The sequence below is a fragment of the Hippocampus bargibanti genome, linkage group LG01 (assembly GCF_051943395.1).
Source record: "Hippocampus bargibanti isolate YZ-2025 linkage group LG01, ASM5194339v1, whole genome shotgun sequence".
Taxonomy (NCBI): Eukaryota; Metazoa; Chordata; class Actinopteri; order Syngnathiformes; family Syngnathidae; genus Hippocampus; species Hippocampus bargibanti.
Genome location: NC_142734.1, coordinates 17,083,311 through 17,104,667, shown reverse-complemented (window position 1 = coordinate 17,104,667; position 21,357 = coordinate 17,083,311). Strand labels below are relative to the sequence as shown.

Genomic DNA, 21,357 nt, shown 5'->3' with positions numbered 1-21,357 from the left:
CATGAAACTAAAACATGCGGAATAGGGCCCCTTGAGGATGGTGGTTTGACACTTGTGTCTAATTCCAGCCTTGGGACCCCCCCCCCCCCCATGCAGCAGATGAGCGATTAATTAAGTCTTACACCCCATCTACAGATGTATGCTGACGTAACATTTTTTTGTGATCCTGCATTTGCGCTACTCCTCACTCAACATGTAACAAAACTTGAGATAACAACATTGTTCATTTAGCATTTATGGGAAAAGGGCATTATTACATACAGTTCGTGTATAACATGGCATGATAAAAACAAATCAAAAATTAGATTACAACTATTTAATCATGAGTACAGTAACATGGATGTTGTATATATTAATGACATTTGTTTGCTTCCTTGCTGTGCAAAATGTGAACAAATCTACTGAACGCGTGGGGTACAGTAGCAGCCCTGTAGTGACACTTTTGCTTTAAAGGCAAAGCCCTATAAATAAAAGCCACCTGGTGTGAGCACACCAAACATTTTACTGTTATGTGCCTAGAACAGTATGATTTATTTTAGTAACTTGCTGGTGTTTCTTAGCCAAGTTTTGGCTCCATGTTCAATCTTACTGAAAAGGTTAATTCGAATAGCCATAATCTTGACAATGAAATGCATCAGATGACACCTCACAGACCAGGGGCAAAAGGAATCATAAATTGTTTTTCTTTCTTTCTTTAAAAAAAAAACGGAGTTTGATTGACGGGAACTTCAAAAGCATACAGAAATACTGTAAAATATGTCATCCATGCTTTCGCTGAGGAGCAGCAAAAAGATCAATCCAGTCAATTGGCTGTTTGATTTAATCATTTACATATATGACGGTTCAAAACAGTCCAAGAGGATCCGACACAACTTAAAACTCACCTGGCATCTCAAGTGACACCTAGTTGGTCTCTCACAACACCATCATGAAACAATAGACTTGAAGTCCCGAAGGACAGACAACTGTGGCATAATTGTAGCTGCACTGACAGATCTCAAAAGAAATCACAGATGACAGTATTGACCCAAGAAAAACTTTCAGGGTCGATTGTAGCTTTAAATACAGACATAATAACACACTTTAGCCCCTACATGAGATCGTTTCCAGCCTATGTGTACCGTTTCGGAATACAAAGGAAAAAAAGTACTTTGACAAAAATGGGAGGAAAAAAAACGCCACAAAACTCACATTCTGCTCCTCCAATGCTGCACTGAAGAGTTCATGTTTCACTTTCAATAGGTTGAAGCGAGCCTGTCAAATGCGAGTCGGCTTGCAGAAAATGTGACCTGGGTGACTTGGAAGTGTCCACCCACAAATCAGATGCTTTTAGTGTTGTGAGAGGTTTGTCTTTGTGGCAGGGCTAAACTAATGCAAAGATTAAAAAGGCACTTTGGGGAGGCCATCCCAGGTTCAGTGAAAAGTGATGAAGTGATGAAAAAACGCAACAGTCCAGGGAGTTCAATGGCAAAAACAGAGGAAAGAGTCCTTAACCATTTGCTCGTCCATTGGCATGCGATCAACACTTCAGAGGGAGTGAGGAAATGAAGCATTAAAAGGTGAGCATGCTGGATGACCCAGGGACAGCAGCATTAACACTACCTTAGACTCCTTCACTAGGTGTAGGCTGGGAAATCTGCAGTTGGGTTGGCAGTGGAAGCTGCAGTCTTGCAGTGTGTGTGTGTGTGTGTGTGTGTGTGTGTGTGTGTGTGTGTGTGTGCGCGCGTGTGTGCGTGAGTGCATGTGTGTGCGTGCGTTCGCACAAGCACATTAGATTAGCATGCCATACCGTCCAAATTCTGTTAGCTCATGGCCCCCCCTTGGTGCTTAAGGACAGAATAGACATTATCCACTTTGCTCAGCCGCTCAAAGAAGGGAATGAGGTCCAGAAGCTCAGTGTCAGACATGTCGTCGAACCAAGACGCCACAGGCACCTGCAAGTGACCAAACAAACTGTCAGTGTATTTAGCCACTCATTCATGTTGTACTCCATTTATGGACGGGGGCGAGCTAGAGTCTATCCCAGCTCTCTTAACTCTGCCAATCGCATGTCACACAGAGATGGACAACCATTCACACTTGCAATCTCACCTCAGGACAATTTAGACTGTTCAATTAACCTGCCATACATGTTTTGGATTATGGGAGGACACCAGAGTACCAGCAGAAAACCCACACAGACATGGGAAGAACAGGTTAACCGCACACAGGAAGGCTGGACTTGAACACTACATCTCTGCACTGTGAGGCGGACGTGCTCACCAGTCATACAAGTTTTGTACAACATCAAATGTTCACTCTCATCGAGTTTTCATTTTGGATAGGATGATTAGATATTTTACAACTTTATCCCCATGAGTGAAATTTATCCAGAGTAGATGTATAAAAACATTATTCCAAACTTCTTCCTTTTGGAAAATTTTATTCGAATTGGCTAGACCATAATCAGTCAGGACAATAGAAGTAATCAGTGTAGCCTGAGGAAATAGTCATCTGCTCCCCCCAACCTTAGAGCAGGGACCCATCATAGCAGAGGTCTGACACCGCCACCTCGGGACAGTAGGGATAGAAGCGAAATGTCCGACACCTTCAAAGAAGTAGATGACGGCTGAAGAAACCTTTTCATCGACGAATTTACTTGAGTTTCCCAAACAAATTCAAGACCCCTTCGTGTAACTCCATTCATCTTTTTTTGCTATTGCAATTGCTTCTTGTATTAACTTAATCTCTACTTTTGGAATTGCAATGTCATATTCAAGAAAAATAAATAAATGGACAAAAACCCTCCAAACAAAAGTACTCACAGCGTTGTCAGGATGGAAAATGTATGAGGCAGGAGAGTTGTCGACTATGATGACCTTGTTAAGGTCCCGGCCGAGGCGACTGAGATCCTTGACATAATTTCCTCTGTGGAAGACGCAGGACTCCCGGAAGAGGCGGCAGCGGAAGGCACCCCACTTGTCCAGGAGGTCAGAGACGGGGTCGGCATACTATGTCGGCAATAGAGAAAATTAACGGTGATTATTATTTTTTAACAGTCCCGTTCAGCTGCTGGGTTGCAAGGAAAAATGGATGTTTCTTTTAATACCGTTTTTTCCACCCTGAGCAAAAGTAGAAGGTTGGTAAAAACTTTGTGATGGGAGTGTTGAGGCGGGAATGGTGAATTGTAAGCAAACTCACCTTTGCTAAACTGGCAGTGAAGAGGACACACTCAAACATCTCTCCCATCCTTTTCAGGAACTCATCCACATGAGGTCGCTTCAGGACATATACCTAAAAAATTAATGCACACTGTTAAACCACAATGAATTTTAGAAGCTATGTTTGTATGCATCGAAAGCCATATAAAAGTGAACTGACAAAGCATTTACACCAGTGGCATGCAAACTACTGGCTGGGGGTCATTTGCTGCCTGCCATCCATTTTTTTTAAAGTCGCCTTCTGCTTCTTTTCCTTAGGGCTTTTCCCTTCAAGGGGTCGCCACAGCGAATCAGTGTCCTCCATCTTCAGATGTTTGATTCGCACGTTTGTTTTGGCCAATCTTTTACGTTGGCTGCCCTTCCTGACACAACCCTTTGTATTTATCCGGGCTTTGGACTGGCACAAGAAGACACTGACATGTCCCCTTGTGGCTACAGAACAAGCAAATCTATCAACTTAATAAAGATGGAGATGCTCAGTAAAAGGCTCCAAAACACAAAATGGTCACCGGCACAGCAACATTCAAAAAAGCTAAACGAAACTCACGATTTGATGACAATGCTCTGATTTTACCACATCAAGATTCAATAAAAAAAAATCACAAAACTCTGCAATTACATCATGTAGACATGGCGAGGATAAACCAGCATGCAGTATGACGCCTTCAGCAAATAGTAGAAATAAAAATTGACTGGGGTCCGTGCCATTTGCAAACACTTTATTTACTACAGTACTCATTTTCAACACTGGGGGGAAAGAGAAGAGAATATTTCAATGTTTCAACGGCTTGTTTTATACCAATTAAATTCACTAAATAGGAAAAAAACAGTTAACTTGTGATAAATATGGCCGATTTCTCTATCGTAGTAAACGAAAAAGAACCTGAATCGAGATTTGCTCTTAAGGGCAATTTAGAGAATGTAGTCCATTAATGCATTTACAAGAAAAGAAAGCAAATAGCATGAGCGCAGTGGCAGAGCTAACATGACAGCTCAGAGTCATATTTAAATGCATATTTTAGTAAGAATCAACTCTTAGGTTCTAACACACAAGTGTCCATTCCATTACTTTCACAACAGAGCTGTCATGGTATGAGCAAATCGTATTTGCTTGTTCGACTAGTGATGCCTGGCTATAGACCAAACAGAGCATGTGCTGTTGCGAGTCAGTTGTGCAAGAGTCTCCAAGAGATGTCAATTCCCTTCTCCCTCTGACCAAGATAGCAGTTCCAATAAAGAACCTCAACTCTATCCAGAAGTTGTATCATTTACCAAACCCGCTTAGACAAAGCAACACAAGAGCAAGCCAACAAGCTGAGAAGTCATTGTTTATCACAACACCTGCTGTAAGGCATTGTTTCATGAAATAAAATCCACACATCTTCACGAACTTTCTCAACACGATAATCATGATACAAGCGTGAAAAGAACTAAATAGAAAGCAAACTTTAGAGACTCTTGTGTCATTGTGCCTTTGATTAATGATTTGAATTAACGGGCCATTAATCGCAGCGTGCAAAATGGTGTCAACTGTGTGCATGAGATACAGGCAGAATATAAACTATGCTTTGGCACATAAATTAGCATTGTCTAGTAAATCAAGCTCTGCAAAACATTGCTTGTAAGTTAGACTATCATTAAGACTTTGCTGAACAAAGTCCTGGATTTATATTTCATGAAATGCTGACCATGGACAGTATGAGAAATCTGGACTTCTCAGTTACAGAGGCACTTGCGAGCATACGTTGGCGCGCGCATCTGTGCAATTGCTTGTACATGCCTGTGTGCATGCAGCCAAAAATGCCAGGGCCGATCGACTTCCACCAGGTTTCCTTCACTTGTTCTCTTTATTTATAAAACAACATAAAATTGCACTGCTCAACTTTCACGGATTGGTTTGAGTGTATTAAATACATCAAAGGTAAAGAATGTCAAAGTGGCCCGCCCTCGAAAGAAAAAGTTTGGACACCCCTGATAGATGCTATCATTGTGGTGAGCTGGACATTCATAAAGCTAAAAATAAATGTGTAATTCACAGACACATGCAAAATTTGGTACTTGTTCCTCCATGTTTTTTTCCCTCTCTGTCTGGGGCATTGGCGGCTAAGGGCCACGTTCCTGAACCAAGTCATCCGGAATAGGTTGCGTTTGATTGAACAAACCTATCCTGGATTACTTGAATCGGGCTCGGGCTGCTGTCATGTCTTCTGTGTTCGGATGGCAATCTCCAGGTTCAAGCTGGCAGCATACTGAAGAAGAAGTTAACGAATAAAAGAAAAGTGGGATGTGGCGCTACCTGGTGTACAGTTCCATCTATTTCCACAGGAATTATGAAATCGGCATTGTTCACAGGCTGTATGAAGAAAAATAATAAAGAGCATTAGAGGAGAATGGAATCAGGTGAAAACAGGACATTTGGTGTGTGATGTGCTTTTTTTTTGGTCCAGTGTCCCTCAAACTTTATTGGGGTAAAGCATATTTTTACATTGCCATAATGTCAGGCAGCATCACCAGACACAAATGTCACAAAACATGTACTATCGCATAATAATAATAATAATAATAATAATAATAATAATAATAATAATAATAATAATAATAATAATAATAATAATAATAATAATAATAATAATAATAATAATAATAATAATAATAATAATAATAATAATAATAATAATAATAATAATAATGATACATGTAATTTTTAAGTGCCTTTCAAAACTCTCAAAAAAACTTTACAGTCACAGGATTTTTTTTTGTGCGGGTGAACAGCCGCAGCCATTCGCGCCAGCCTTCACTCTACCCGGAAGTAACACAACAGCAAAGTTATGAAAGGAAGAGGAAAGGAAAGAAAGGAAACAAAACCTGCAAGCAGATAGATGAACAAATAAACATTTTTTATAGGAATATACAAAAATAACCTTTTATTTCAATCATGGGCTAAAGCTCATAGTAGATCATCATTAGTCAAGGTGCTGTCAAATTATGGTTGAAATCACTGGGTAAGACTTTACTGCCTATCACCAAAAATAAAGTAGGGCAGAGGCTGTGTTTTTCATTTTCTCAGAGAAGATGAACAAGATAAAAACAGGTGAAAAATTCCCATCAATTTTGGGACAGTTTCAAGTTTGTTTACACAGTAATTCAAATCATTAGGAAATGTTGGATATGCCATTTGTTTGTTTTTGTTTGTTTGGCTGTTTTCAGTGCAAATTATTGGGATAAAAATTGTGATCCTCAATTGCTGAAAAAAAAAGTTTCCCATAGTTGGAAGTTTGGTGAGCAAAATAACAAGGGGAAAAATGTACAAAAAAATCTGAATTAAAATGGGGTCATTCACAAAGCACTGCCCAGTCATATTTGCATTCAATCTATTGATTTAGTCTGCATACTGTGAAAATGGATTTTGCACACATACTATTTTGAAATTGCGCATCTCAAAAATTCCAATAGGAGAATTGTGCAACCCTATTGTGATAGCGTATCATAATGTTTGTAGAAAAGTGCTTGTACCTTAAACGAACTGTGAACAAGTGTCTCATCCAAATCGATAACCACGCAGACCTTTGCGGCGTCTTTGAACCTGGCCGGAGGCAGTAGCGGCTTCACCTGGATCTGAAACGGACACAACACCTCTCAGGAGACCGGTTGGACATTTTAACCCAAAGAAAGCAGGAGAAGCTGGTACTCACCTTGGAGACGGTGCCGTTCTCCTCAACTAACAGAGGGGCGTTGTTGTTGACCGGCGGGGGCTCAGGCTGGTCCCTGCAGAGGCAGCAGGAAAAAATGGAAAACAAGCCACTGCTGCGAGGCTTCTTGGTGGACAGCGAGGGTGTGGAACCTGCGCAGGAAGATACGGTGCTCAGCAAATATAAAACGACCAACCCTGATGATAAGGGAAAAAATGAGCCACGGAAAAACAAAACCTCTCCAGAATTTGTGAGTTTGTTGATTACTTTTCCTAACTTATTGTTCTCCATAAAACCCCCCCAGCCCAAAATGTGGCTCTCTGTTGATCTGGACGTGAGTGTGTCAGCAAGAAACGAAAGTTTTTCATTCGCACTGCCTCTGCTTGTGCATTCAAAGGGCAACTGACCCTCTGTTGGCCTCAGCAGCACCGCACAAAACAGGAAGAGGAAGCAGGCGGGTATTGAGGCAGGAAACAGCTTGTTCGAGCAGAGCTTGTTGTGGCCATGAAGTAGTCCAGGCTGTTACTTAGGCCCTTTAAAAAAAATCTCCTAGTGACGATAAACTCAATGCACAATTTGCAGTCAATAACGAACATTCCAAAAATGAGTTCAAGAGAAACTCTCATGCTGGTTTTCTACATTTTGAGGGAAAAAAATTCTTGTGTCAACCATTTCTATATTTACGGCCATGAGTGGCCATCAAATCCATCATTATCGCCGGATTGTCCGCGGACCGGTCCCAAGTCGACCGTGACAGTTAAACTGGTGGGAGGCTTAGGGTCTACTAATTTTAATCGTGATAACATTAATAACACACATACATGCACAAAATCATGTCTATTTATTCCTCCTCGTTTGTATCTCCAAATAAATTAATAAATCAATAAAAAGTGTGAAGAAAAATTAAAGTATTGAGGCAACACATGCGCAGCTCATCAGAATCAGAATCCGAATCAGAATCATCTTTATTGCCAAGTATGTAGAACACACAAGGAATTTGTTTCCGGTAGAACACGCTGCACTAGTATCGTTGTCAAAAAAAAAACTGCTAAGTGGCACTATACAGTTCCATTTTGGCTCCTCTCAGAAAACGATCAGTGATCACATAAAATAATTGTTTGAGTTCAGCACTTTTCCTGCGTGACATCTGTCGCCTTCATTGGAAGGATGACAAATACACAATAACATTATGATTGGTCGGATAAGAATTCAAACCTCATACCTCCCACCCCATTCAATTAGATCACCAAACGGTAGTATTTTAAATTTAAAATACAATCATTGGTCACTTCACAAGCTGTAGTACCATGCACAAGTGTGAGGCAACCAGAGCCTTTTAGTTAACTCATTCACTGCCAGATGGTAAAAAAAATGCCTGGGTTTTTGTAATTTTCACTGAAATTGCCAGAACCTCAGAATATTAAGTTTTAGGACTACATAAACATTCAATGCAGCGTAAGAAACCTCAGATTCACTTATTTCCACTGGTGAAAAGGATAGTTTGATACTCTTCTCTTTCATCTAGAACTGCTTCATGTCACAAAGAGGGTACAGAAAGTGTTTAAGATTGATAATAATAATAATAATAATAATAATAATAATAATAATAATAATAATTACAAGTGCCTTTCTGAACACCCATGGACACTTGACAATTCAAATGAATGACTCTCTGTGTCTTTGTGTTGTCATATTATTTGTTATTTAGGTTTTTTTGTTCTTTTGACGTCAAGATGGCATCGCGGGAGTGGAAACCTTTCCAGCAGCTCCTGTATTTTGTTTTTAGATTTCTTTCTTTCATTTCCTCTTCCTTTCATAACTTTGAAGCTGTGAAATGTAAATTTCTCCATTGTGAGATTAACAAAGGTAAATCCAATCTAATTCATCAGAGAAAAAGAGTTAATTCCTAAATTATATGGATCTGGAGTTATTTGAGCTTGAAATGGGGGTGGCTGTACAAAAAGTAAATGCTGCCCCCTCCGGGGAGGGAAAAACATTGCCAGAGGTCTGACCGAATCTTCAAACACAACCCTCACAACAAAAACCAAAACCCGTACACATTCGGAAATGGTGCGCCATGTCATGCTTTTTAATTCCTGAATAAATTTGGGAATGGCAGTGAATGAGTTAAAAAATTAAAACAATCCCACACATAACCAGACTCCATTCAAATATTTTCCTGTGCGCTTTCAAACTAAAAGCCAAATCCTAATCAAACTCGACAGTTGTATTTCATTGCTTCACAAATATTTCATTAGATAGCTGACTATTTCTTTCTTCCGAGAGGATCAGGATGATGATGGCAGTTCCATTATGAACCTTTGCGGGTGGGAGCTGCATTTGCACCTTCATCCAGATAGCGTACTCAGTTTTCAGGGCTCTTCTGTCCTGTGTGCTCATTACAAGGTTGCACAGAAATGAGTTTTGTATTAAATAAAAGAAAACTAAAGAGATGTTCCCTTAATTTTGTAAACTGTCTGTGCTTATTTGCTACTCATCACTGTTTTATGTCTACATAGCTGCTGTAACTAAGGCCAGTTGATCAAGAGTACGTTAAGGTAACAGGTTTAGATCGATTGACCCCCCCTACCATCCCTAGCCCACCTCTCAGATGCATGATGACCGATAAGCTACCTGATTACTCAGTAACCAGCACTGATACTCTGCAATCGACTGCAAGTGTACAGTGAACACGGAGCTGATTGCACTATCATTTATTGACACGCTTCCTTACATCAGGGTGGTGGAACGTGTTTTTAGTGTGATCTGCTTTATAGTAACTGTTTTACGTATGTATTATGAAGCCAGTTCGGAACACTGAGATGAAGAAAAAGACCCATTTTTGCTATATTCCTTTGTTTTTAATTTAAGGTTTGTTTTGGTTCCTGTAGGGCACTGCAAAGGAACAACATGCAAATAAACTGCTTATCTTTCGCGTACACACAGAGAGATTTTATGGAATTTAAAACTAATCATAAAAAGTTAAGTCATTTTTTAGGAAGAATGGAAAAAATCAATATTTTTCTTTAAAGGACAACCAACACCATTTTTTGTTTCCTAACTGACATCAGAAAAACGTTTTATAGCATCTAAAATACCCAAAACACGCATGCTGATATTTTTAGTCAAATGCAAAACACCAATAAAAATGACTTAAAGTGTCCCAAAAGTGCTTCAAAATGACCTCAGAAAGTTTCAGTTTCAGAAGGTGCCGCCCCCTTGTTCGTGACATCACGCCAGGACGTCTTGACTTGCTCGAGAATCAAAACAATGGCTTCAGATTCGGAGAAGATGCTTTCTTGTTACTAATCCAGTTATGAATATGATTCAAATAGTTCTGAAGAGGAAAGCATAAATGTTTGCAATCAATTAAAGAAGTCCTTCCGTCTCATTTTGAGGCGTCTGGACTCCAATGTAGTGCCCAGAAAATGCACAAGATGGCGCCCAAGCTCCATTGGAAATGGTCTGATTTGTCTAGGAATTTGTGTCAACTAGTATCAAATAGTAGTCTTGGTGCAAGACACAACGATTCACCATCGCGTTATTTATGTGTTTTCCTTTTAATTTCGCCATCAACACGCATCAACATGACATTTTCCGACCAAACAAAGTACCCAAAATGCATTGTGTGTCGCTTTCTCGGTCAGGGCCGTTCCTGACGTGATGTCACGTCAGGCATCGTCATCACCTTGAAAACAAGACTTCCTGAATATTCAGCGCGAGTCTTAAAACGTAAAATATAGCTTTATGCCGTGGAATCTTTGTAAATTACGCTCAGTAGAAGTCATTTGAATTGATTTTACAAATTATGGACACAACTTGCCCGGAGGCGTCAGTTGTCCTTTAAATGAGGATGCAGAAAAGTCCAACAATAACAGTTAACTCATTCATTGCCAGACATGCAAAAATGTGTCCACTCCAGTGCCAGGGCTTTTGTCATTTTCACTCAAATTCCAGGACCAACAGAATATTAAATTTTAGGACTAGATAAACATTCAATGCAGCAAAAGAAACATTAAACTCTCTTCTTTCATCAGAAAAAAAAAGTTAATTCCTAAATTAACTGTCGTGAGATGAGTTTGAAATGAGGGCAGCTGTCCAAAAGACAATACAATACATGCATATTGGATTGGATTGGATTTGCCTTTATTAGTCTCACAGTGGAGAAATTTACATTTCACAGCAGCAAAGTGATGAAAGGAATGAAAGTAGAAAAACAAAATACATGAGCTGCTGGAAAGGCAGCCACTCTCGCGGCGTCAAAATTACAAAAAAAAAACTAAATAACAAATAATATGACAGCATAGAGACAATATGACAAAACAAAGACACAGAGAGACATTCATTCTTCAGGACTTGCTGTACCCTCTTTGTGATGACATGAAGCAGTTCTAGATGAAAGAGGAGAGGATCAAAGCGTCTTTCCACCAGTGGATCAGGGACATCATGGTGGCATGTGCATGTTGACTATAAGCTAAATGTTGAAAGCAAACACGCAGCTGTAGCATCCATTGACCAAAAGAGATTGTCTCACATCTCCTGTTCCACATAAATCTGCTTCAATTCCAAGCCGCAACAGTTCCACATACTACACATATTGATTGTTTATATAGCACTTTAACACCAGCTGAAGCTGTAACAAAACGGTAACATGGAAAAAAGGGAAACACTGCCCCCCGTGGAATAGAAAAAAAACATGGCCAGTGCTTAGTCTTACCAGTGCTTTATCGGCACCCCCGCAAGAAAAATCAAAACCCGAACAAATTCGGGAATGGCACTCCACGTCATATTTTCAATTCCCGAATAAATTCGAGGGTGGCAGTCAATGAGTTAAAAAAAGATCAGAATCAGGCTAGCTATGACATCTACAAACTTGAAGCTAAGTCACACTGTCTTGATTTGCAATCTAGAGCGAAAGGCAGTTAAGGCACTCAAACACTCCACTTAGGTTTCTCTGCGTCCAACACATCACCTGATCGCGTGCAGGACAGCCCAGGGATAATAATAATAGTATGTACGGCGCTGGTTACTCAGAGATGAAAAAAAAATACAGTAAAGTTTCATTATATTGATATTGGTTATATTGATAACACTGCTTATTACGATACTATTTTCATTTCCCGGCAAATTTCTAGTCTTTTTATGTATAATTAGTTCAGTTTAGTACGATTCATGGCTATTACGATAATCCGGTTACTACGGTGCTCTTTTTCATCTCCCGACGGCCATTTTGCTATGTTTATATCGATACAAAAGCAGTTTAAGGTGAATCGATATTTGCTTAGGGGTTCCTATACAGTACCACCATTATCTAAACCTGTATCGGTCGTGCCGTTGGTCATGTGACTTGGTCACATGACCAGCTCCTGTACGGGTCTTGCGCAGTGTAGCAGACGCCATTTTTCTACCATCTTCCGTGTTTTGAACTGTCATACGCGAGCACAATAAAAAAGGCTTAGCAGAGCTTATATACAGTACTGTTGTTCCACACCAATTTAAACCATGGGGAAACGTAAGAATTGTGACCTCGAAACGAAGTACAAGGCAATAGTGTCTGTCGTGGAGAATTCAACATGGAGCAAATCCTCCATTGCGGAAGAGTTCGACGTGCCGCAGAATACAGTACTTCATCAACGTAAGTAATGTAAATGTTGCAGTTTTTGTTTTCCATCCATGTATTTAATTGTGTTGTATTCAGACAGATTTATCGCTTGCAACAATCACTGTTTTTCATATGTTTGTACATGCTGGCGTTCATGGTTTCGTGTGTATAGAACAACGTGAGGATTTTGCATTGGTTGCATTTTTGAAAGGAAATAGTCATAAAAAATGTGTAAAGAAGTTTTTATTTTATGCATACGTTTATTTTTCACTTCACTACTGTACAAAAAGCATGCTCGATACGCAATCCATGAACCCAATGATAAAATTACATACCATATCAAAGATCCCCCATTTACGCACAGTTCGGCGCAGGATGGATATATCGACATTTTTCAGACTCCCGAGAATATCGATATAACGAGACTTTACTGTAACCTTTTTACCGCCCTTTCCAATGTGAACAAGTGCATGAAGACCCACCGAGGTGCACTTCAGGCGAAGAAAGTCATTGTGTCAGCACACTGGATTGACCCCACCTCACATACTAACAGCCTGCAATATCGATGCTACATTGCACTGTGCTAAGTGCAGGGTGAAAGGGTTGAATATTATCCGACTGCAACTATCCTTGTTTTGAGAATTGATTATTGTATTGATTATGGCATCTACTGAGTCAATTTAGTTATTTGATTGTTAATGTGGGTGATTATTCGGATGTACATATGATCATAACCCAACCTAAGGAAACTAGGGCTGAATGATTCCATTTTACTACATTGTGATGTCGATTTGAATTAATTTAATTGCTCGGCCAAGGTACATATTTGCCCCCCTGAATTTGATTGTTAACATTGGCATTGAAAACCTTTTGAGTTGGAGTCATGGTTCAAGTCCAGCTGGAAACAAAATGGCAAAAAAATGTCAACGAGTTGTGCGATTCGTGTCTGGCTATTGTTGAGGGGCCCTTAGGCAAGGCAACCCCTGAGCTCCAGAGCCGCTGCACTGTTTGCACTTTCACTCATGACTTTCTCCTTGTATCACTCACTGCTTGCGCATGACTGCCCCTCTGTGCTTTTTTCAACACCAAAACAAACTGCAGAGACTAGTTTAGGATCAAATCACAAAAAAAGAAAATGACGTGGAAGGGACTTTTGGTGTGTTTCCGACAAGACGACGGAGAAGAAGAGAATCCTTGCGATGGGTGTCTTCTCTCGACTTTGTTTATTCCAAACTTCTAAGACTCGAAGGCTGTGTCGTCACTTCCGCTGCATAAACTCAAGGCCTGCAGCGACGAATAGGAAAAAATGCGTCAAAGTGACACTTTCACCTCTTGCAACTTGGTTACGCTCTTCCATGGTGGCCAGACTCGGTTATAACTATCACCTACAACCGAGGCTCGTTCGTTAGGGGTTGTGGTTGGTGGTGGAATGCAATGCTTAAACTTTGCCAACGCAATACTTTTGGAAAAATAAAAGCACTCACCCGTCTCCCCTCTGTCCGGAGCTTTATTTCCCTCTTCATCCCGGCTGACCTGCGTGATGACCGAGGACGGGTTGTCCATAACGTCCAACTGTGCTCACGCGTCAAACTTGAAGTTTCGTGCGCCGCATTAACGTCCAGCGAAGCCGAGCGGAGGTTGGCCACTCGCCGCCTACAACTCATCCATTCCACGCTTATTGGCCGGCCACTGGTGCCGCTGCTTGGAGAACCCGAATTTGCAGTACATTTGTCACTAAGTTGGCAACTTTGATTCAATATGGTGCTCAGGCGCCCCTCGTAGTTTCAAGATCCAAACACGGAGGTTTCAAGGCGTCCCATTGCACTTAAAGTGGCGCAGGAAAAAGTAAGGGAATGTTCGGAGCCAGCTGCGGCCAGTGCTGGCTTGCACAACTTTGTTGACGATCCCTTAAAATTAGTTCGCAGAAAACTTTGTCAAAACTTTCAATTATACTTTTTCGAGAATATGAAGCCGAACGCATGCGTAATTCAGAGTCGTTTTCATCAAGCAACAAGGAAGCTAACATTGACATTGGTCAGGTGATTCCGTGTGTTGGAAGTTATTCAAAAGTCTCTAACGAAAACGTGGAAGAATCTTAGCGGTGTTTTTTTGCGCGTGGAGCGGATTGCCCGGTGACAAACTCGTTGAAGGACGAAGGGTGCAGACAAAGACACGACGACTGAGAGACTGCGGCGTCTTTTTGTGGGGAGTAGCCGATTAGAAACGACTCAGTTCGGGCCCCCTTGAAACTGACTTAGTTCATTCAAGGGAGCGTCGAAAAAGTTCAGGCTCTGAGTTTGGTGGTCCTGTTTGAAAACGTTGGATAGACAAAAACCTTCTGGTCTGTAGAACGTGACGGACACGTGTCATTACTGATTACTTTTATCTGATCGTCGGTAGTCGGAAGTTCTGGATTCTGGAAGAATGTTGCTCAAGTTGTGGAAACACGCTGTTTTAAATAAGAATAAATAAAATAAATAGAAAATAATAAATTTAGCACACTTTCAATGTAAAGTGCTGCACATATCATCATAGAAATATTATCAATTAAATTACAAAGACAATACTATTTGAAGAAAACATGTATGTAAAGAAAAAGATGAACAAGACATAAAACAGTACCAACAATGAGATAAAACAGAGTTGTCAAAACTTCTTATTACATTTTTATTACAATACAATAGCAAATTTATTTACATAAAATAAGGAATATTGTGTAGTTTCAAGGCTTATTTAGTAGAAAATTGTTTTATGGGGACCTAGAAACGGAATATTCTCATTTTAATGGTTTCTTATGGGAAATAAATGTTTGGAAGACGAACCTTTCGCCTTACACACACTTTCTGGGAACCAATTATGTTCGTGAGCTGAGGTATTGCTGTATTTTGTAAATGTGCATTTCGTCTTCATCAGCTGCTGTTTGTCTCAATCTACTTCACTCCATTTATTGAGAACTGTTATCCCATCCATTTTACAATCCGCTTTACCACACGAGGGTCGTGGGTGTGCTGTGGCCTATCCCAGGTCTCTTTGAGCAGTAGGCAAGGTCCCCCAAAATCTACAACCCGATCAACTATGTTCGAAGGAGATAAGTTTATTTATTTATGTATTTATTTGTTTATTTATTTATGTATTTATTTCCCCATTGTGGAACGAATAAAGGTTTCCTGATTCTGATTTATGTGTGGCAAATGGTGCTCTCACAAGGTCGATTGGCTTCAAATTGTCTTGGCTGTGGATGCTTGCTCATTTACAGGTACATGTGTGCAGAGATTGGCTGGCTGCCAGTCCGGGGGGGGGGGACTCTCGCCCATACAGCTGGAATAGGTTCCAACTCTGCTCTGAATTTGAATGTGGATAAAAACAAACAGGTGCATCTCTCGACAATAATGGCCATATTTTATATAGCTAAAAGGAGCAACACCTTGACGTTACTTTCAATGTGTTTCAAAAAACAGGACTGCACTCCATTTGTAAGGAACTCACATGATTAGGCAATTTGTACTTTATTACATACTGTCTCTGGAAAAACAACATATCCCACATATAAACACAGCAAGTCGGCACATTTACATCTCTTCAAACATCCAAATTCATATAAAAGAAGTGCTGTAGGAGTAACAAACATGACTACTAAATGTTCTCGTTTCTGTCATCTGACTTGTAAAATTGCAACATCAGTGCTAAATATTTGTCCAATTCACTCATCACATGTCAATTTGTACCATCAGACACATGAGCTAAGAAATATATTTTGGATTTGACTCCAATCTAGGCACTGACTTGGAAAACAGGATCTCACCGGACTAGGTATAATGAATCACAAGTAACCAGTGTGCATCCTACGGTACCTGTAATACATGTTCAACTACGGATGCAGAAATTTTCTGTATGATCCTGATCCAGTAACCACAAAGACACACCTTTTTTCACCTTAGTGAGTGTAAAAAGCGATCCAGAGATGCTTGCAGGCGCACACGCATGCAAATAAATTAACATGGAAAAAGTAAACAATTTTAAGGAAACGTGTTTTTTGGGAGGGGGGTGAGATCTAAAGTGTAAGAAATATATATATCAATGCAAAAATAAATTAGCAGCTCAAAGTATAGTATACATTCGCATGCGTGGTGGTTTGTGTAAAATAAGTATGGCGATGGTTTGTGCTAAGTGAGTTTTCAAATTAGTTTTGCTGAAAAAGGGCCATGTTGCTGGAAATATGCAGTCAACCAAATAGCATTGACAAATTTTATTCTGAGTTAAGACTCGATTTGGCCGTCTTTATACTGAAAAGCACAGCAGTGAGCGATGGATCAAATGGGATTTTTTCAAATGCGAGCCACGCAAATGTCTTCATCCTCATGAATGTCACTATGAATCAGGAACATGCAATCCAGGGTCAGATGATGGAGGCTTGGGTGTATTCTGGTAGCTGCGCAGCAGCACCTTGTGCTTGGTTGTGCTCTCAGCACGGTGGCACTGCTGCACCACCAAGAACTCTTTGAGTCTGCCCGTGGTGAAGGTGAGTGTCTGCCTCCTCAGCTTCATCATGTAAGAGTCCTGGAGCCAGGCTTGTGTGAAGCAGTCCCGTATGGTAGGGCGGGCCCTGAATGCACACAGACACACACACGCACACGTCACATCATTTAAAGGACAACCGACACCATTTTTTTGTTTCCTAATTGACATCAGAAAAACGTTTTATCGCATCTAAAATACCCAAAACACGCAGGCTGATAATTTTAGTCAAATGCAAAACACCAATAAAAATGACTTAAAGTGTTCAAAATCTGGCACAAATCAGCTCGAAACTGATCGAAACCCAGTTCGTGACGTTACGCCAAGTCGTCTTGCCTTGCTCAAGAAACTCATGGAGTTCAGATCCTCGGAGAAGATGCTTTCTTGTTACTCATCCAGTTATGAATATGATTCAAATAGTTCTGAAGAGGAAAGCATAAATGTTTGCAATCGATTAAAGGAGTCCCGCCATATCAATTCGAGCCGTCAATGACAGCAATGTAGTGTCCCAGAAAATGCAAACGATGGCGGCCAAGCTCCGTTGGAAATAGGCTGATTTGGCTACTGGGAATTTGTGTCAGAGAATATCAAATAGTTGTCTTGGTGCAACACACAACAAATCACCATCGCGTTATTTATGTGTTTTCCTTCTAATTTCGCCATCAACACGGATCAACAGAAAGTTTTCAGACCCAACAAAGTACCGCAAAATGTATTGTGTGTCACTTTCTCTGTCAGGGGCTTTCCAAACGTGACGTCACATGGGGATTGTCATCAACTCGAAAACAAGACTTCCTGAATATTCAGCGCAAGTCTTAAAACGTAAAATATAGCTATAGGCGGTGGAATCTTTGTAAAATACGCTCAGTAGAAGTCATTTGTGTCAGGGTCTGGTTGGCGACCAACGGGTGGCGCTGTCGGCCCCGCCTTCACCTGCACAGGTGCTGGTCGTCCCGATCAGTGGCGGACTGCCACGTTTAGATTGGCGACCAACGGGTAGCGCTATCAGCCCTACAATGAGTGACAGTTAAAAGGACTCCTGGCACGGGTCATTGTATGCATTTTGTATGTGTTGTATGCTTTGTATGAAATTGCATGCATTGTATGCTGTCCATGTGTTTGTTTCACCTTGGCGGACTTTTACTCTTAGTTTTCTTTTGATACTTTGTATTTTGTCTGTTCAGATGATTTTAACGTTTTAGATTTTGTTCATGTTCACTTTATGTTAATACAATTTGTCAAACACAACCTCCTGCATGCTTTTTGGGATCCGCAGCTGCCATCACCACCTTGCAAACCGTGAAAATTTGAAGTGATTTTACAAATTATGGACACTTGTCCGGGGGCGTCGGTTATCCTTTAAGCCAGGGGTCGGGAACCTATGGCTCGCGAGCCATATATGGCTCTTTTGATGATTGCATATGGCTCGCCGATAAAACTAAATACATATTGTGTTTTTTTTCGCCGTTCATTTCCCGTTGGCGCTGCAGTTGGCGGAAAGCACAATTTTTATTGGATGACGCTGACCTAGAATGGCCGAAAGCGCCATTTTGATTGGATGATAGAGGCCGTCATGTTGAAACAGATAAACGGCCCTTTAAATGAGCCCAACTAGTGCACTTCAGCGTGAATGCATCGGAGCATTAGAGGAGAGAAAATGTTCTGATTCTAATTTGCAATGAAACAATACCATCGATGAAACAGTCGAATGTCAGTGACATTTTAACAAGCCCCATGTTAACGTTAGCATCAACATACTTCTGCGAGAAGTAGATTGCAGATAGCAAGTGTGGAAGCTTATGAGCCGTGTGCAGGCTAGCTAGCAGTAACTTCGCCTCTGGATCGGCACATTGAATTTCATTCCGATTGTTTGCCTGGATTTTTACCAATCACGAGGAACGGAAAACCATTCATGGTAACGGTGAGTACTATCACAAAGTTATTTTAAATAATGCATTCTGATATTTTGTTGAAAAGTGGCCGCGCGTGTGTGTGTGTGTGTGTGTGTGTGCGCACGCGCGCATTTGTATGTGCGCGCGTGCGTGTGGCTCTCACTGAAAAACATTTCTAAATATTTTACTTTTATGGCTCTCTTAGTCAAAAAGGTTCCCGACCCCTGCTTTAAGCTTTTGCTGTAAAATGAAACTGAAATCATCCAGCGACTGAAAAGTCTTGTTCAATCATCCCGTTACAGCAACAACACTTTCCACGATTCTGGGAACGTTTTTGGCTCTTGAGTTATACAAGCATAAAATGAAGGTGGCTGTCCAAAATACAATGCAATACATACGTACACGCGCACGCGCACACACACATACACACACACACCACACACACACACACACACACACACACACACACACACACACACACACACACACACACACACACACACACACACACACACACACACACACACACACACACACACACACACACACACACGCACACACACACACATATTGGTTTATTTAGCACTTTAACAACAGTGGAAGCTGGAACAAAGCACTAACACGGAGAAAGGGGAAATGCTGCCCCTTTGTGGAAGTGAAAAAAACATCGGCACATGCCATGGCCAGTGCATTATCGGCACCCAAGGATGAAAAAACAAAACCCGAAAAAATTTGGGAACGGTGCTCTACGTCATATTGTCAATTCCTGAATACATTCGTGAATGGCAGCGAATGAGTTAAATTGTATACAATTTCTCACCAGGCGTAACTGCTCAGCATCTTCTTGACAAAGGTTGAGGCACTTTGGGAAACGTTGGGGTAAAGTCTCGTTGGGTCGAACTTTGCCATCAGAATCTTGGATTTCACACGCTGAGGATCTTTATCTTCAAAGGGTAGCTGGCCGCTGAGCCTTCACGTGCATGGAAATGCAATTTGGTCTTTATGGCTAACATGTTACAAATGAGTTGTACGTACATTCACATATTGAACTCACATGATGTAAGTCACAACGCCAACAGTCCAGACATCTGCGGGAGGCCCCACCACTTCACCTTTCACAATCTCAGGAGCTTTAAAAGCACATTTGTCATTGGGCTCATAATATAGGAATTGAATTGATTGTTGATGAATGTTTCTTCCTTACCCATATATTCCAGTGATATTCCACTCAATTGTTTTTGCTTGAGGCTTAGTGGGTTGAAGCTCTGAGCACTTCCAAAGTCCACAATTTTGATGGTGTTGAGGTTTGTCACCATCATGTTGTCGGGCTTCAGGTCCAGGTGGAGTACCCGGTGGTTGTGGAGATACTCTACTGCCTGAAGCATCTGGACCAAATAATCAACCACATCATCCTCAGAGTAGCGGAACCTACAGTGTTGCAGGGGATTGAAGAAAAGATTAAGACATGGGCTCATGTATCCGTGACATTTGATGACTCTTTGTGAGCAGCTTACCGGTCTACAAGGCTGTGCAGCAGCTCTTTGCCGGAGCAGTACTCAGCCACCAGTACAACATAGCGAGGTGTGACATAGGCTTCGTGCAGAGCCATGATTTTTTCATTGTGCAGGGATTTCAAGATCTCATACTCCTTTAGCACTTCCTTCTTGTTCTCTTGAGTGTAAGGAATAATTTTGGCCATGTATATTTTGCCTGTGGCGTTCTCCCGGCACTCACGGATGACTCCGAAGCGGCCTCTGGCAAAAAATAGTTGGACTATGTACTGGATGCAGGATGTGAAGTTTTATGGTCACTTCTGTAAATTTGAGTATTTTTTTTCTTACCTGGATTTCTCCTCCAGGAATGTGTAAGGTTTCTGTGGAACCCCTTGGCGTAGAGCCGTGGAGGGCGTAGTGCGAGCACCTGGGGTGCTTCTGGTGGGCGTACAGGCACCATCCCCCACGGGGCTCAGGCTGGATATTTGGAGCACGTTAGGGGAGAAGGCCCTTGAGGATGGGGCTGTAGAAGCTGTGGTGACGGGGTTGTACGTGGCCGCTAAGGCCGGTTTGATGGGACTTGAAGGAGGAGTTACAAGAGTGATTGGGGATTGAGTCATAGGAGAAACAATATTCACTGGACTCTGGAGTTTGGGAGGTGCAGATGGAAGTTTATAGCTGATTTTTGGAGCATCCGTCTGTGTATTTGTGTTTGCAGATGGGGCTGATGAGGTCTCTAGAGATCTTGAAGACACATGGGATGATGGCAGTATTGCAGGAGGAGGTGATTCCACCGGGGCGGCTGGATTTTCAGGTCCTGTCAGAGTGGAGGTTGGAATAATCATTGGGGATGTGTCTGCGACAAAACTTGAGTGGGATGGCAGCGGTCCAGATATTGCAGCGGTCTTAACAACAGCAGCCTCAGGTGAAGACTCTTCAGCTGACCACAACAAAACACAATACATC

General features: G+C 41.2%; 2 protein-coding genes across 10 annotated transcripts in view; both read right to left on the bottom strand.

Moving 5' to 3' along the window:
* Positions 1-235: 235 nt before the first annotated feature.
* Positions 236-14,679, bottom strand: LOC148903355 (carboxy-terminal domain RNA polymerase II polypeptide A small phosphatase 1-like). Its single transcript, XM_089001050.1, has 7 exons — positions 13,976-14,679; positions 6,893-7,041; positions 6,714-6,815; positions 5,497-5,553; positions 3,181-3,273; positions 2,805-2,990; positions 236-1,934 (listed from the first exon to the last, which is right to left on the bottom strand). Exons 1-7 carry the CDS (start codon positions 14,052-14,054, stop codon positions 1,803-1,805), a joined length of 798 nt encoding a protein of 265 aa, XP_088857176.1. The 5' UTR covers positions 14,055-14,679; the 3' UTR covers positions 236-1,802.
* Positions 14,680-15,967: 1,288 nt separating this feature from the next.
* The window catches only part of LOC148903354 (striated muscle preferentially expressed protein kinase-like), a 40,999-nt gene continuing 35,609 nt past the window's right edge, over positions 15,968-21,357 (bottom strand). For all 9 annotated transcript variants that reach the window (XM_089000955.1, XM_089000965.1, XM_089000994.1 and 6 more), the window contains 6 exons: positions 20,740-21,331; positions 20,413-20,652; positions 20,103-20,326; positions 19,953-20,028; positions 19,719-19,868; positions 15,968-17,094 (listed from right to left, as the gene is read on the bottom strand). In XM_089000955.1, coding sequence (XP_088857081.1) covers positions 16,860-17,094; positions 19,719-19,868; positions 19,953-20,028; positions 20,103-20,326; positions 20,413-20,652; positions 20,740-21,331 — 1,517 coding nt within the window. In that variant the 3' untranslated portion in view covers positions 15,968-16,859. The remainder of the gene's footprint in view (positions 17,095-19,718; positions 19,869-19,952; positions 20,029-20,102; positions 20,327-20,412; positions 20,653-20,739; positions 21,332-21,357) is intronic.

Bases quoted from the DNA above. Each gene is read 5' to 3' on its own strand.
- LOC148903355 (XM_089001050.1), bottom strand. From the start codon at position 14,054: ATGGACAACCCGTCCTCGGTCATCACGCAGGTCAGCCGGGATGAAGAG. The intron at 6,816-6,892 runs GTGAGTACCAGC...TGTCCGTTTCAG, and splicing joins AGAACGGCACCGTCTCCAAG to ATCCAGGTGAAGCCGCTACT. The intron at 5,554-6,713 runs GTACAAGCACTT...TTCTTCATACAG, and splicing joins TTGTTCACAGTTCGTTTAAG to CCTGTGAACAATGCCGATTT.